At 37.8% G+C, this 16954-nt stretch overlaps 1 protein-coding gene across 1 annotated transcript in view; it reads left to right on the forward strand.

Moving 5' to 3' along the window:
* Positions 1 to 11726: 11726 nt before the first annotated feature.
* The window catches only part of FBXO47 (F-box protein 47), a 25759-nt gene continuing 20531 nt past the window's right edge, over positions 11727 to 16954 (forward strand). Inside the window, exons 1-3 of the mRNA XM_012661212.1 lie at positions 11727 to 11893; positions 14383 to 14589; positions 15012 to 15182. Of these exons, the coding sequence (XP_012516666.1) occupies positions 14409 to 14589; positions 15012 to 15182 (352 nt within the window). The 5' untranslated portion in view covers positions 11727 to 11893; positions 14383 to 14408. The remainder of the gene's footprint in view (positions 11894 to 14382; positions 14590 to 15011; positions 15183 to 16954) is intronic.

Raw genomic sequence — 16954 nt, forward strand, 5'->3', positions numbered from 1 at the left:
ACAAAATCCAAGCAAACTAGGCAGCATGAACAAGAGAAGCAGAAATATAGACAGCAGGACCCACAAAGACTGTACATATGGGAATTATCAGAAACATGTTATAAAATAACTATTTTAGAGCTTCTAAGAAATAAAAAAAGAAATTCATAATATGCATAAATAGGCTGGGCCCAGTGGCTCATGTCTGTAATCTTAGCATTTGGGGAGGCCAAGGCAGGAGGATTTCTTGAGCCCAATTTGAGGTTGCAGTGACCTATGATGATACCACTGCACTCTACCAGGGGTGACAGAGTGAGACTCTGTCTCAAAAAAAAAAATTGGAATGGAAGAAACAAAACTGTCATTATTCATAGACGATATGATTGTTTACATTGAAAATCTCAAAGGATCCACAGATATATTAATATCCTAGAATTAATAAGAGAATTTAGCAAGCAAGTATATTAGACACAAAATCAATAAATGAAAAGTGCATTTTTATATGCCATCTACTAATAGAAATTGTAATTTACAAGAGATATACTTTGGTTTTTTTTGAGACCAAGTCTTGCTCCGTCACCCTGGGTAGAATGCAATAGTGTCATCATAGCTTACTACAACCTCAAACTCAAGCTCAAGAGATCCTCCTGCCTCAGCCTCTGAGTAGCTGGGACTGCAGGTGTGTGCCACCACACCTGGCTAATTTTTCCTATTTTTGGTAGAGATGGTGTCTCACTCTTGTTCAAGCTGGTCTGGAACTCCTGACCTCAAGCAGTCCTCCCGCCTCAGCCTCCCAGAGTGCTAGGATTACAGGCGTGAGCCCCTGCTCCCGGCCTAAAAGAGATATCCTTTATAGTAGGATCAAAAATATGAAGTACCTAGGAATAAAATGAACTAAAGATGTGCCAGACCTCTATGAGGAAAATATTACAAAATGTTATTAAAAGATATTAAAGAATACCAAAACAAATAAAGGATGACGCTATGTTTACAAACTGCAAGACTCACATTTATAAAAATGTCAGTTCTCCCCAAGTTGATCTACAGATTCAATGCAATCTCAAAAGTCCAACAGATTTTGTAAAGAATTTGACAAGCTTATTCTAAAATGTAAATGTAAGTACAAAAGACCAGGAATAGCCAAGACAAAAAAAAAAAGGACTTCCCTTCCAGATCTAGCCTCTTTAAGAGGCAACAATGATTAAGACAGTGTGATATTGGAGCAAGGACAGAAAATAGAGCCCAGCAACACACGCCTGCCTACATGGCCACCTGATACGTAACAGGAAGTGCTGTAGGTACATGAGTGCAATAAGTAGCACCAGGACATTGAGTATCTATACAGAAAAAATAAAATTGGAGCTCTACTTTCCACCTTACATAAAATTCAGTTCCAGGTGAATCTGACACCTACATACGAAAGGAAAAAAACAAAGTTTTAAGAAGATCATTTAAAAGGACATTTTCATGACCTCAGAGTAAGGGAGGATTTCTTTTTTTTTTTTTTTTTTTTTGTGAGACAGGGCTTGCTCTGTCACCCAGGCTTGAGTGCAATGGTGTGATCATAGCTCTCTGAAGCCTGGAACTCCTGGGCTCAGGCGATCCTCCTGTCTCAGCCTCCCAAGTAGCTGGGACTACAGGCATGTGCTGCCACACCCAACTAATATTTTAAAAAATTTTTTGTACAGGACTCCCAGTTAAATTTCAATTTCAGGAGAAAAACAAGGAAATTTTTACTATGAGTGCATCCATGCAAAATTTGTAAATTTAGTAAAAATACTTATACTAAAAAAGCATTGTTTATCTGAAATTAAAGTTTAATTGGATGTCCTGTATTTTATCTGGCAGTCCTATTAAAAATGGAAGTACCCAGCCGCTCCACCTCTGTGGAGGTGTGTGGAAAAGGAAGTAATCATTATTATCTGCTACGTATAAGCCAAGCGAGTGACAAGTGTGATCTCATTTAAACCTTGCAACAACCCTGAGCAGTACAGATTATTACTCCATTCTACAAGTGAACACAAAGGTTGAATAATTTATTCAAGGTGAGAAAGCAGGCATCAGATAGATGAGGAATCAAATTCAGTTTTGCTTCCCAAATGAGTACTCTTTCCTAAGTACTTCCCATCTGAAAGCTTTCAGATGGGCTTTTTTTTTTTTTTAAGATTTTAATCAAAAAGGGGGCAAGTTTCTGAAAATACTCCAAAGGCTTTTCCATCATAACTTAATATTTGTTCATGTCTCATTAAATTTGCTTGCATTTATAATGTAATTATAAATGGCATTTGCATAGTCTGATATGCTTTAGGGAATTTATTTAAGAGAGAGGGGTCTCACTGTTTTGCCCAGGCTGGAGTACAGTGGCTATTCTCAGGCACCATCATAGCTCACAGCAACCTCAAACTCCTGGGCTCAAGTGATCCTCCTGCCTCAGCCTCCCCAAGTAGCTAGGACTACAGGTGTGTGCCACCGCACCCGGCTCTCAAGGAATTTACTTTAATGGAAAGCCTTGGGAAGGTGAGGTAACCTCTTTGGAGCTCAGCTTCCTCATCTGTAAACTGAGGATATTCTATGTCAGCTAACACACTTTGCAATTTTCTACCTTTAGGGTTTCCCCCGCCTCTTTTGAGAAAATATATTAAATTTTATACAGCTCTCTGCTGCCACCTGCTGGAAAAATTACAGCACACATTTCTGCTTGAAAATGAGCTCTATTTAGTAAAAAAGTCCCTTTGATACCCGGGCTTATTTGCTTAGTAATTTCAATTAATGAGAATTATAGTTTTCTGGGGTTTCTAAGGTTCAGTGTTTTCAATCTGTAAAACATTCCGAATGAGTCAACCCTGAACTTTGACCATCTGGAAATTAATTTTTTAGCAGTTTTTCCCACAGGGGAGTATTTTTCATACTTGTGTTTTTGCAGTGACTGTCCTGCCAAATCTGTTCACACGAATTTGCTTTAATAATTGTCTTTAGTGTTGCATTCATGAGGCCTGATAAGAAGTATTTACTAGAGCAGAAAAAAATATTTTGTTTAAACTATCCCTTAAAGATTTCTGAAACATTTAATTCTTGTGCTTTGAGAAGACATGGACACAATGCTCAACCACTTTTGCATGACCTAGAATAAATGTACATATTTTTTGAAAATCTGACTGCTTTATATCTGGAAAGTCTAAATTTTTAAACTGCAAAATGTTTTCTAAATCAAAGGCTAAGTGCTGGCCTTAATTTTTTTTTTTTTTTTTTTTTTAGACAGAGTCTGGCTCTGTTGCCCAGGCTAGAGTGCAGTGGCATCAGCCTAGCTCACAGCAACTTCAAACTCCTGGGCTCAAGTGATCCTCCTGCCTCAGCCTCCTGAGTAGCTGGGACTACAGGCATGTGCCATAATGCCTGGCTAATTTTTCTATTTTTAGTAGAGATGGGGTCTCATCTTGCTCAGGCTGGTCTCAAACTCCTGAGCTCAAGGTATCCTCCCGCCTCGGCCTCCCAGAGTGCTAGCATTACAGGCATGAGCCAGTGCACCTGGTAGTTTTTTTATAGACTATATTTTTTAGAGCAGTTTTGTTCACAGCAAAATTGAGGAAAGCTTCAGAGATTTCTCATTCTCCTCCTACCCCCACACATGCATGAACCTTATCAACATCTCCCACTAGATTGGTACATTTGTCACAACTGATGAACCTACATTGACATATTCTTCTTCTTTTTTTGTCTTAGCTTCTTTCTTTTCAGCCGTCTTAAGTGAGACACATCATTATCACCCAAAGTCCATAGTTTACATTAGTTTTCACTCTTTAAAAAACTTTTGTATTATTATTATTTTTTTTTATAGAGACAGGGTCTTGCTCTGTCACCCAGGCTGGAGTACAGTGGCACTATCATAGCTCACTGCAGCCTCGAACTTCTGGGCTCAAGGGATCCTCCCACCTCAGCCTCCCAAAGTGCTGGGATTACAGGTGTGAGCCACCACACACAGCCACATTAGGATTCACTCTTGGTGTTGTACATTCTATGGGTTTTGACAAATGTATAATGACATGTATTCACCATTATATTATCATACAGAGTATTTAAACTGCCCAAAAAATTCTCTGTCCCTCCTCCAAACCAACCCCTGGCGATCACTGATCTTTTTACTGTCTCCATAGTCTTGCCTTCTCCAAAATACCATGTAGTTGGAATCATAAAGTATGTAGCCCTTTCAGATTGGCTTCTTTCAATTAGTAACATGCATTTAAGTTTCCTCCATGTCTCTCTTTTTTTTTTTTTTTTTTAACCTTTTGCAGAGACTGGATCTCAAAGGGATCTCAACAGACTGGTCTTGTACTCCTGGCCTCAAGCGATCTTCCTGCCTCCCAAAGTGCTAGGATTACAGGCGTAATCCACCGCACCTGGCCCTCCATGTCTTTTCATGGCTTGATAGCTCATTTCTATTTAACACTGAGTAATATTCCATTGCCTGGATTTATCACAGTTTATCCATCTACTACTGAAGGGAATCTTGGTTGCTTTCAAGTTTTGGCAATTATGAATAAAACTTCTATAAACATCCATGTGCAGAGTTTTGTGTGGACATACATTTTTAACTGATTTGGGTAAATACAAGGAATGTAACTATTGGATCATACGGTAAGAGTGTGTTTAGTTTTGTAAAAACTGCCAAACTGTCTTCCAAAGTGGCTGTACCATTTAGCATTCCCAACAGCAATGAATGAGGGTTCCTGTCGCTTCACATCCTTGTCAGCATTTGGTGTTGCAGTGTTCCAGATTTTCACCATTCTAATGGGTATGCAGAGGCATATCATTGTAATTTAAAATTTGCAATTCCCTAATGACATATGATGTTGATCATCTTCACATGCTTATTTATCATCTGTATATCTTCTTTGGGGAGGTGTCCAGGTCTTTGACCCATTTTTAAATTAGGTTGTTTGTTTTCTGACTGTGGAGTTTTAAGAGTTCTTTCTATGTTTTGGATAACAGTCATTTATGAGATATGTTTTTTGCAAATATCTTCTCCCCAGACCATGGCTTGTGGGCCTTCATTTTTAAAAACAATTAAAACCACTTTCCAGAATTCCTTCCATAATGTCAAAAGTGCAGTCCAAATAATTCAATCATACAATATAAAATATGGGGTTAAAATTATTGCCAGTTGGGGTTGAGCCTGCTTCAGAGGTTGAGAGCCAGTAGCCAGTCCCTTCATATCTGGATTCACACTTGTCTCAGGGTTTTGTTGTAGCTGGCTGCCTGGAGCTTTGATGCAATCTAAGAGGTAATAAAACCTGAACCTATATATTTCTAAAAACTAATGGGGAGAAGGAGGCCCTATTTCGAAAGGAGGTCAGGAAAAGATTTTGGGAAAAGAGCTAATGCTTACTCACTGCTGTGCTATTTGTCCCTCTGCCTTGTAATTTCCCAGACATAGCTATGAACTGGCTTAGATATTTGAATACACTTATTTATTGCCATCTTTCAGTTTATGTCGACACTCATTTAAAAATATCCAAAACTACTTTCCAACCCTTCTCTATCTCTTCCATTTGTGGTATAGTAATACAGGACAGTGCATATTTTAAATATTTTTTCTAATAATACACGTAATATGGACTCAATACAGAGAGCCGAGAAAACCCAGAAATGCACAAAATAAAAAAGAACTTAAATCTCCCTTAATCTTGCTGTGCAAAAATAACTACTGCTGACATATTAATAGTGTCGTCCCTTCCAGTCTTTTATATACTTATATATGCATTTTTTCCTCTTAAAATAGTATAATGCTGTAGACATTATTTTATAGTTGACTTTTTAATATAGCACTTTTCCAGACAAAATTTGACATGATCCAGATATAATTATGCAAACTGGCTGCATGCCATGATGCTGAGGCGGAAAACCTTGGGAAAGACATTCAACTCTTTGGGCCTTGGTGCCCTTGTCTGAAAAATGAAGAACTTTTTTCCAACCTTAAAAGCCATTCTCCTGCCAAAGCCTATTCTGGAGGAAATCTTGTCATCATGTTACAGCCTCAGGACTTTGAGCAACAGCCCCAGGTTCCACATATTCTTAGTTTGTACCTATTTTTACTTTTTGTTAGCACGTTTTTCTTTTTCTTTTTTTTTTGAGACAGAGTCTTGCTCTGTTGCCCGGGCTAGAGTGCCGTGGGGTCAGCCTATCTCACAGCAACCTTAGACTCCTGGGCTCAAGGAATCCTTCTGCCTCAGCCTCCCATGTGCCACCATGCCTGGCTAATTTTTATATATTGTTAGCACGTTTTTCTTTTTCTTTTTTTTTTGAGACAGAGTCTCACTCTGCTGCCCAGGCTAGAGTGCCGTGGGGTCAGCCTATCTCACAGCAACCTCAAGCTCCTGGGCTAAAGCGATCCTACTGCCTCAGCCTCCCAAGTAGCTGGGACTACAGGCATGCGCCACCATGCCCGGCTAATTTTTTCTATATATATATATTTTTAGTTGTCCAGATCATTTCTTTCTACTTTTTAGTGGGGAGGGGGGGGTCTCACTCTTGCTCAGGCTGGTCTCGAACTCCTGACCTTGAGCGATCCACCCGCCTCAGCCTCCCAGAGTGCTAGGATTATAGGGGTGAGCCACCACGCCTGGCCTTGTAAGTAGTACGTTTTTCTAACTGCTGTATGCAAATTGCTTAAATCTGCCTTATTATTTTTGCTAGCAATTTTTGTGATTCAGCTGACTAGTCTTTAAACATAAAGAGTAAAACGAAAATACCTGTCTTTTTAATTAAAAACAAGGAGGACAAAAAAGAAGCTAAATAAACATCAATTGTTGGGCTTTGCTCTCAGTTAAAGAAATAAATACAGAAAAGTATAGGATTAAATCACTATATTTCAATTCATTCAATTCAAACAATTATGATTTAGTGGGAAGAAAAGGTAACAAACAGGGACCACAATAAAGCAACATCAATAGAAGATGAGAAATATCTCAGAAGGATGGAATAGAATTCAGAAACTTGAAGGAAGTTAAACTAGGAAAGAAATTACTTCTTCTAAAGAAGGGAAGTTAGAAGTGGATTTAATTGTTTTCAATTATATAAAAGACATAAGTCAATTGTGTTTCTTTATCAAGAACCAACAGGAAATTTGCTTAGGTTGTTAGATTAATTTAGACATTAAAAAGTTGTTGGCCAGGCACGGTGGCTCACTCCTGTAATCCTAGCTCTCTGGGAGGCCAAGGCGGGTGGATTGTTTGAGCTCAGGAGTTCAAAACCAGCCTGAGCAAGAGCGAGACCCCGTCTCTACTAAAAATAGAAAGAAATTAATTGGACAACTAAAAATATATAGAAAAAATTAGCCGGGCATGGTGGTGCATGCCTGTAGTCCCAGCTACTCAGGAGGCTGAGGCAGGAGGATCACTTGAGCCCAGGAGTTTGAGGTTGCTGTGAGCTAGGCTAACGCCACGGCACTCACTCTAGCCAGGGCAACAGAGTGAGACTCTGTCTCAAAAATAAATAAATAAATAAAAGCAATCACGTGACTATTTTGAAAGGCCCTGTGCCCAGCTAAAACATAGCTTTTTAATGTCTAAATTAAATTAAATTAAATTCTAAGAATCAACTAAAACACCAGCATCACCTAGATCTGCATGGGTATATGTATGTGTGTATGGGGATGCTACCAAGTCAACTAACTCATCTCTAAGTTAAGACTCCACTGTTAACTGCCTTCAAAGACCTCACAATCCAACAGGATAACTAAATCTTGCATGTAATTAACCACAATTCAAGGCAGAATTAAATGCCCAGAGAGAAGTACCAGCAAAGAAAGAAGAGTTCAAAAGAGGAAAAACATCTCTCATTATAGGGATTTTAAAAGGTTTAAGACTCTTTGAGGAGGTGGCTTGTGAAATGGCCTAAGTCAGTGTTAGGGTGGAAAGGCTAGTAGGTGCTCACGGCGTGGGTGGAGAAACATTTCTCATGCACAAATTAAGATAAAAAAAGTTTATTTTATCTTCTCAGAAGGATAGAGAGAATGAGAGAGTGAGAGAGAGAGAGAAAGAGAGAAAGAGGGAGAAAGAGAGAAGGGAAGGGGTGGGAAGAGCAGGGAGATGGTGTGGCACCCCAGAGAAAGAGAAGTGGGTGCCAGCAGCAAGACCAATTGGCTCACTGATTTTAAGGGGATGAAGGGAAGAAAAAAAATAGTGCTGGCTGTCAGTTGATAACAAAAGCAGCAGCAGGTAGATAACAAAAACTGCAAGGATGTTTATATCCTTGGGAAGGAAAAGAATACATTTAGTTCAAGTTGGGTGCTGTGACCATGAGCCACTAGAAGGCAGTTGGTTTCCTGCCTTTCCTTGGAGAAGGGATTATCCCAGGAGATGTGACTCTGCCCTCGAGATATGGTTGAGGCTGTAGCTAGTTCTCCTGCTCTTTACTCAGGAACTCTGTAAGAGCAGATTCTCAAAAAAAAAAAAAAAAACAATTTTGAAAGAGAGAGATTTACATCTCTTTTCTGTTTATTCAGCTTTTTCAGAAGTTGTGCAAAACAGAACTCCTGCAGGGTGCCTGTTAGTGAGAGAACTCATAGGATTGATCTTTAAGCATTACTAAGGAAATTATAGGATTAGGTATTTTCCTATGTGGGATTAGGTATTTTCCTGTTATTTTTGCAGGGCTGCCCCTTTCAGCAGTATGTCCCAAACTTTATTGTGGATCTTGTTCAAATGCAGATTTGGATTCACTAGGTCTGAGGTGGTATTTGAGATTCTGCAATTCTAATAAGTTCTGGGGTGACGTTCTTGATAGAGGAACCTCTATTATAGAAGCAATGGCCTGAAGGATATTTTAGGATGTCAAAAGGTGGAGTTGAGAGAGAGAGCTTTCCAAGCAGAGAGATGAACAACACTACCAGGGTGACAGTGGGGGGTTCAGTTTTCAGGAAATGAAGAAAGTTTAGGGAGATAAGGCTGGAAGACCTAAAATGCAGCCACGTAGAGGCAGGACTTGAAGAAGAAGCTTATATTTAATTAGAGGCAATAGGGAGTCACTGAAGGGTTTGGGGCAAGGGAATGATATAATCAGTAACTAAAATCCTCACATAGATCCTATTAATAAAGCAAGTGTAATAAATCAGCAAATATTTGAGGTTAGTTAATTCTGAGCCCATCAGCAAATATTGCTTCAATTTTCACCTGCTGTTTATGAATACAAAACTAGGTCCAAGGTCCTGGAAGTGGCCAGTGCAAGTAGAAGGCCCTGAAGCTTAAGTTTCCATAAGCTTACGTTAGATCTGTCTCTTGAACCTGTTCTTTTCTATATGAAAGATACAAGAGAGGTATAAAGCATCTCAAGAGGTTTACAGCCCAGCATCACTTAGGAGAGAAAGCATACTTACTGAAGAAACAAGCTTTATGCAGGGTGTGAATCTTAAAGTAGGTCCTGGAGGAAAATTTAGTAAGGAAGGACGTCATTTTTGATGGAAGTTTCAGCACAAAGAGATAGGGATAAATTTGCTAAGGAGATTTACACCTCCTCCCACCCCTGCTTGAGTAGCTGGTTTATATCCTTGGGAAGGAAAAGAATACATTTAGTTCAAGGTGGGCGCTGTGACCATGAGCCACTAGAAGGCAGAAACTGTATTTACCCTGAAGCTAACACTGGACCTGGCAGAAAATGGCATGGGTCAAATGTAACAAATGAATGAATGACTAGGTGAGAAATAGATTGCAGAGAACATTAAGAAATAGCAGAGGGATCTGAGTTTGATGAAGTCGGCAAGGCAAAGTTACCACTGGTTCTTGAAATAGGAAATAGCAAGGTAGACCCAAAGTACTTCTACCGAAACTGGATTGCCAAATCCAGCAGACACCTGCAGTACTACTCATCTAACAGACACTATGCTGAACTCGGCAGCACTTGGCACAGCTGACAACTCCCCATTCTTGAAGCACCCTATTTCAGGATTCTGTGATCCCAACTCTGCTGGTTTTCTCCAGTTTACTTCACTAAATACTCCCTTTCAATCTCGCCTGAGAACTTGTGCTCCTTTTCCCAAATCTCTGAATGTTGATATTCCCCTAATGCTGAAAATCCTTAAATGGGTAGATCTCTAGTCCAAAGTTTTTCCTCCATCCTCCAGATTTGTAAATTCAACTGCCACCTCGACATCTCCACTTGGATGTCTCAAAGACATCTCAAACTTACTACCTGCAAAATTAAACTCTTAATTCTCCACTAGAAAAACTCCTTCCCACTTGCATATCTCAATAAATGTGATTAACTTCCACCCACTTATTAAAGTCAGAAACCTGAGAATCATCCCCATCTCCTTCCTTCCCCTCCCCCCATATATAATCCATCAGCAAATTCAGTTACTCTGTTAGCAAAATATATGTCAAACCCACCTCTCCAGGGCTCCCATCCTTGTCCTGCAACAACATCCTACAGGTCTCACCTTCCACTCCTAGCCTCATTCATTACACATAAAAGCCAGAGGAATCTTTTAATAATGTAAATTAGATTGTATCAATCTCTGCTTAAAATTCTTCTTAAAATTCTTCCATGGCTTCCCATGACACTTTGACTAAAATCTAAATTCTCACCACTCAGGGTTCTTGTATGCATTATGTCCTCCTGGTTTATTGCCCAGGAGCTAAGACTTTGTCAAGGACCTGCAAAAAATGTTGGGGGAGGCAGGGTAAGAAATGGCTCCAAAAAGATACAAAGTCAAAACCGATAAATATTTGTGACTACAGAATATAACAGCACGCCAACTAATCCTAAATTTCAACTCAATCTTTATGTAGTTATTTTAATTCGTTGGATATAATGTGGAGTTGGTCCCCCAAAGTAGGAGAATCTTTTCCCCATTCCCTTTTCCCACAGCCCTTCTCCTGCCTGGCTCCTTCTCCTCCATTAGTTCTCAAATTAGATGTCACCTCATCAAAGGGGCCTTGACGACCAGTCCATCTAAAGTAGCTTCCCCTCCAACACACACACCCCGGGTTATTCTCTGTTGCCTTATTTCCTCTCTAACACTGCTCTCACCATCTGTAGACGCTTTATTCGTTTATTCTGTCTTCCCCATTAGACTAATAAACCCCAATAAGGCAGGAAACTTGGTGTAGCCTTAGGGACTATTCCACTGTCTGGCCCAGAGCAGGCTTCAATAAATAGTTAATGAATGAATGAATGAGAATTTAGTCTTGAAGGCGGGAGGGCCTAGCTAGAAAGATTTGTCTTGGACTCCATCTTGAGAGAGCTAGAGGCACACATCTTTCTTTAATTCTACACAGATAGGTTTAAAAAGGAATGTTTGGAGGTTTTTTTTTCCAACAAAAGGTTTGATGAAAGCTCCTGTAACTTACCCTAATTAGGGTGGGGGTTGAGGGACTGGCTCAAGACTAGGTGCAGGGAAAGGAAGTGAAGCAACTGTGCGGCCCGAGAGGTTCCGGAACCCTCCCCTCCCTCAGCTTGTAACGGCTCCAACCCCTTCCTGTCTTCAACTTGCAGCTAAGAAAACTTCACCCTCATTGATTATTCATGAGAAGGAGGGCACTATGGGAGCGGGTTCTCTTGCTATTCATGAGGGGCGGGGCCTCCTCCCCGCTCGGGCTCCTGGGAGGATTCTAAAATATTCATGAGGGAGGAGGGCACTACGCGAGCCGAGGTTTCCGGCTATTCATGAGGGGGCGGGGCCTCCTCCCCGCTGGGGCTCCTGGGAGGATTCTAAAATATTCCAGAGGCCACGGGGACGCCTGGGAGGCGGGAACGCAGCTCCAGAGCCGACCGGAGCCGGACCCTCCCACTTCCCGGTGGGAAAACCTTGAGGAGATACTTTTTTTTTTTTTAAACACTAAGAAATTTGAGGATGGTGGGGCAAAGCGACTAAATCCCATTTTCCTGTGACTCTTTAGCCGGAAAACTGTCGAAATCTGTGGTAAAAAGAGGGATTTTTTTCCCTCAATACTTCCTTGAGATAATTTCATCTTTTCATAAGACTAAAGGGGTTAAAAAATGCATCAGCAGGTGGTTTGATTCTCATATTGACCAATTTCTCTTTTAGGTCTCCCTAGTTTGCCTCTTTGGAGATATTTTGGGCTAATACACGAGCAGATGAGTCTCTTCAGAGGATTTTGTGTTAAAACAAAACAGAAATCCCGTTGAAATTGCTTTTTGACGTATTTCTCTGAAAGGGGGGAAAAGAGTTCATCCGATCAGGCCCTCGAAACCTTTCACACATAGTCAAAATTAGTGGGATGGAACAGGGGCATTGAAACATCACTTTGTTATTATTTTGGTCTGTGATTCCTATTCCCTAAGGGGAGTGAAAGGAAACTAGAAATAATTTGAGATTACACCCTTTAGGATTTTCAGGAAAGGCTCTGTTTCCCCAGCAAAACATCCAGGTCTGAGTGAGGAAAATAAGGGATTGTAAGAGGAGACTTGAATTTTACAAGAGTTTAGGCCCATTATTTTTTAATCCCCTCAAAAGTTTAACTATATATACTTAGGTGACACCAAAGTCCCCAACCACAGGGTGTCAGTGACACTTTGAAAAACCTGCAGGCCCCACCCAAGTACCACTTTACAAGATTCCTTAGAGAGGGCAAATCCTAGGCCAGATTTCTATTTTATTGATATTAAAATGCTTTAAACACCTATTGTGAAAAGTTAAAAACAACTTCGGGGATTAAATAAACTAAGATTCTTCCACTTGGTAGAATTACACGCAGCCATTAAAATATATATACTTGTAGAAGTATATTTATTAGCATGGAAAGAGAATTCATTGAAACAAGCAGATTACGAAATAGCGTGAATAGTGATCTCCCGTTTTTGTTAAGAAGGAATAAATATATATGTAAAATTCTGGAGTGATATAAACCAAAGTGTTTACAAGTGAATTTAATTTTATTTAGATGTATTTTGTAAGCTTTTTGACATGTTATTTGCATAATTTTAATGATTATTTTAAAATATCTACTAATTTAAATGTTTACTGAATGCTAAAGCAAAACAATATGGTTTGGTTTGAAAGGAGGTTCAGATTATGCTTTTCACTAAGCAGTGAATTTCTTTGTCATGTTTTCAAATGTATAACTAATTTTAAATTGATATAAGTTGATATGTAACCTTTTGAGATGAATAGGTAACAACGTGACTTTAGCCATTTTGTATGGGAAGGAGAAATTATATTTTGGTCAGGTATATTTGTAACTCTTTGATGAAATGTCTTAGCTGTTACTTAAGAAACAAGGAGCCTTACATTGGCATTGTAGTTATGCACATATATGTGTGTATGATATACATACATAGACATTTTCTGAACTGAAGCAATAAAGTGACAGAGTCACTGTGTGAGATACATATTTTTAGTAATTATTATTTAGTGTAAGTAAATAATCAGTGGTTTTAATAAGTTATATTTAATAAGTTTTTGTTCATTTTTGAAATCAAGTTGTATAGGCCCTTCCTAAGAAATATCTCTCACTACTATTAACAAAAAGTGGAACTGAGGGACAAAGTATTACTATTCATCTATTTATTCTAGTCTTATTAATTTTATAAGACTAATTTCACTGCTTAGTTGTATATTATACAGCACGTGATTGGTAATAGTAATATCACCTACTTAATCTATTAGAGCTAGTAAATTTAAATTGCTCTAAACTTAAAGTCTCTATTTTTTATCTCTTTGTTTTTATTGTTTCAAACAAAAGAACATGTCATTACTGAGTTTTTAAGAAATAGAAAAACATTACTACAAATTTTTTTTTGAGACAGAGTCTCGCTCATTACTACAAATTTTTAAATCTACATTAATGCTTTGATTTTTAGAATATAAAGGTTTTAAAAACAACATACAGATCGACAGATATTTTGTGTTGTATTGATTTTTTTGTCAAATCCTTTATTTTTTTTTTCTATTTTGCATTTTTCTTGTCTTAGAATATATCTCATCAAAATACATGTCTCATTTCCTACTAAAACTTTATCTAGACTATTTGGCCAGGAGGTAAAGGATTTAAAATTTTTTGAAATGATGCTGAGATGAATAAATAGATTCTATTGGTGGGAACTCCGTAAATTAGACAACATATTAAAACTTTTGTAAATATGGAGACAGCTATTTCCCGTTGCCCATCATAGCATCAAGCTCTTCATTAAAAACAAACAGGCTGGGCGTGGTGGCTCATGCCTGTAATCCCAGCATTTTGGAAGGCTGAGGCAGGAGAATCACTTGAGCTTAGGAGTTCAAGGCTGCAGTGAGCTATGATCATGCCACTGCACTCCAGCCTGGGTAACAGAGTGAGACCCTATCTCAAAAAAATAAAAATAAATAAATAAACAAACAAATGAAAACCAGCTCTGCGTTGCTTTAATTTCCCTTCTTTTTTGTCTCTTATACTTTGTTTTTCTAACCAGGATAAATTGATGAGATAAGAACAAGGATGACATCCAGAATAAATACCAGTTTCACTTTGATTCCCAACCAGAAATGTAGACGTAGTAATCGTCAATCCAGCCATTTTTCCAACACCCTTGGCTCAGACTCTCAGCCCTTATCAACACTTGGAAGTTTTAAAGCCTTGCCATTGGAAATATTCCAAATAATTTTAAGATATTTGTCAGGTGAGGATTGGGGACTGTGAATAGGCTACACAAGATGCTAGAATATTTTAATTTTTCCCAAGAACTAGTTTGTCATCGTAGTCTCTGCTAAAATGTTAATGGCATTAACATGAAGGTTTTTTTCTAAAGTTTCATCATAGTCAGGTAAGGGGTACAATGAGAAAGCACAATATTCAGACTCTTTAAAGCATACCTCTAATGATAATGGCATGGTAACTTGATTATTATATCCCAACATGTTTCTAACTCATTGAGAACTGAATTTAAAACACTATTAAGATTTTTTTCTTTTTTCACACTGGTTTATTATTACAATTATTATTATTGAGTTAAGTTATACAGTGTACTAATAGTGGCATTCTTGCATTTAAGCCATTTATTCATATATAAATGTGTGTATGTATATATATTTCTTTTGATAGTGAAAGATATCAGCATGCTAAGCATGGTGTCCAAAACAGTCAGCCAGCAAATTATTAATTATATCTCAACCTCATCAGGAAGCAAAAGACTTTTACTACAGGACTTTCATAACCTTGAGCTGCCTGGCAGGAGACAAGACTCTGCTATACTGGAATACTACAAATCTCTAGGTAATTTATGTAATGAGAATAGCAACAAGTAAAGATCTATGCTTAATTAACAGGAATTTATTATAAAATTCTGTAAGGCCAATGGGAAATGGAGTATTTTCTAAAATGTGCCTGTTTCTATGATGTTTCTACTCTTCAATGTGAGGACTTTTCCTAAACAACAATTTCTTACACATATCTTTAAAGACAAGAAAATGAACTTTAATGTAAAGTGTTAGTCCTTGTGATTTCATGTGAATAAAATGTCACCTATGCTTATTGTCTAGGTGGCTTACCAGCTTAGGAAATTGATGTATTTTCTATGCTTTATTTCCTATGGATCTAATGAGTCTTACTTCTATATCTTTTTTCCCTTTCAACCATAATCTAGTTCTAAAATAGAAAAGAAATTTAAACATATTATTTTGGAAGATTATTTATTCTCTTATCAGAAACTATGGGGTCGTTATAAGCATGCTACACATTTACTAATAAACTATTATGCTATAATTAAATTGACCTTATCAAAGGAAATTCTGTATCTTTCTTCCCTTGACTTATAATCATTTATGTCTTTTACCCCATTCATCGATTTCATTCTCCCTAAGAGTACTGAAATAAAATTCTAATTTTGATTTGACTAATGACACCAATTTAATTATGAAACCACTTTATAATTAACCAAAGCATGGCAATAAAACCAAATATTAAGATAATGTTGTGATTTAAATAAATGCATAATAGCAAGTTAAGTGAATATTGCCTTTTAGTAACCTAGGGATGCCTACCTTTAAGATGGTAATAAAATGACTTTAATAAAATGACTACATAGATATGTAAATATATCAAAGTATTAGATAATTACCTGTGTATTTAATAAGACTGAATAAAAAAAGTATGTAATCTGATTACAGTGTTGTTGGTTTCAGTATTTATGATTAGGCTTAGTAAATCCTGTAACAAAATATGGCAATTGCGTTTTGCTACTTCTCATTATAAATGTCTTTTTTCAAACATCATTAGTTGCAGGGGAAGTGGTACTTGGATTTTTTCCTCCCTGACCAAATCTCAATTGCTTAAACAAACAAACAAAACATTAAGACAATTATAAGGATAATTCAGTTTTAAAAATACAAATACATAGTGATTTTAATAGCTAGCTTTTAAAAATGTTTTTATTCATGTAATGATTTCAACCTTCCATTTAATTTTAATGCAGACACCTGGCTTATGACTGATTCTTTAGGTAAATGTTTGATATACTTACCATTTTCTCATGTTGCCATTCCTATCTGATCTGTTCTTATTTTCACACATTAAAATAACATTTTCAGAATCCTGTGCTTTGAAGATTATAAATTTTAATTTGCTTCTTCATATAAAACAGAGCAGATGGCCAGTGTGGAAAGAACGTTATATCTGGCTCTATTTTAGTGGAACAACTTAAAGAAGTTGGTCTCTAAGGGGTATAGCAGAGCACCTGTGTTAAAAAAAAAAAAGTCAGCCAGTATTGGGTTTTATCATAAATTGCAATCCTTAAAAATAGGAGTTTTATATAAGAACAGGCAACCAACTTACAATACATTCTTACAGTTCCTCAGCTATGATATGTCATGGGACTGGAAGCCAAAATATGAAAGGAAAAGAACTCAGCCTAAAAACTAAACATTGAAAATTATCTTTTTTAGGCCGGGCATAGTGGCTCACACCTGTAATCCTAGCACTCTGGGAGGCCAAGGCGGGCGGATTGTTTGAGCTCAGGAGTTCGAGACCAGCCTGAGCAAGAGCGAGAC

Source organism: Propithecus coquereli, unplaced genomic scaffold, assembly GCF_000956105.1.
Source record: "Propithecus coquereli isolate 6110/MARCELLA unplaced genomic scaffold, Pcoq_1.0 Scaffold119, whole genome shotgun sequence".
Taxonomy (NCBI): domain Eukaryota; kingdom Metazoa; phylum Chordata; class Mammalia; order Primates; family Indriidae; genus Propithecus; species Propithecus coquereli.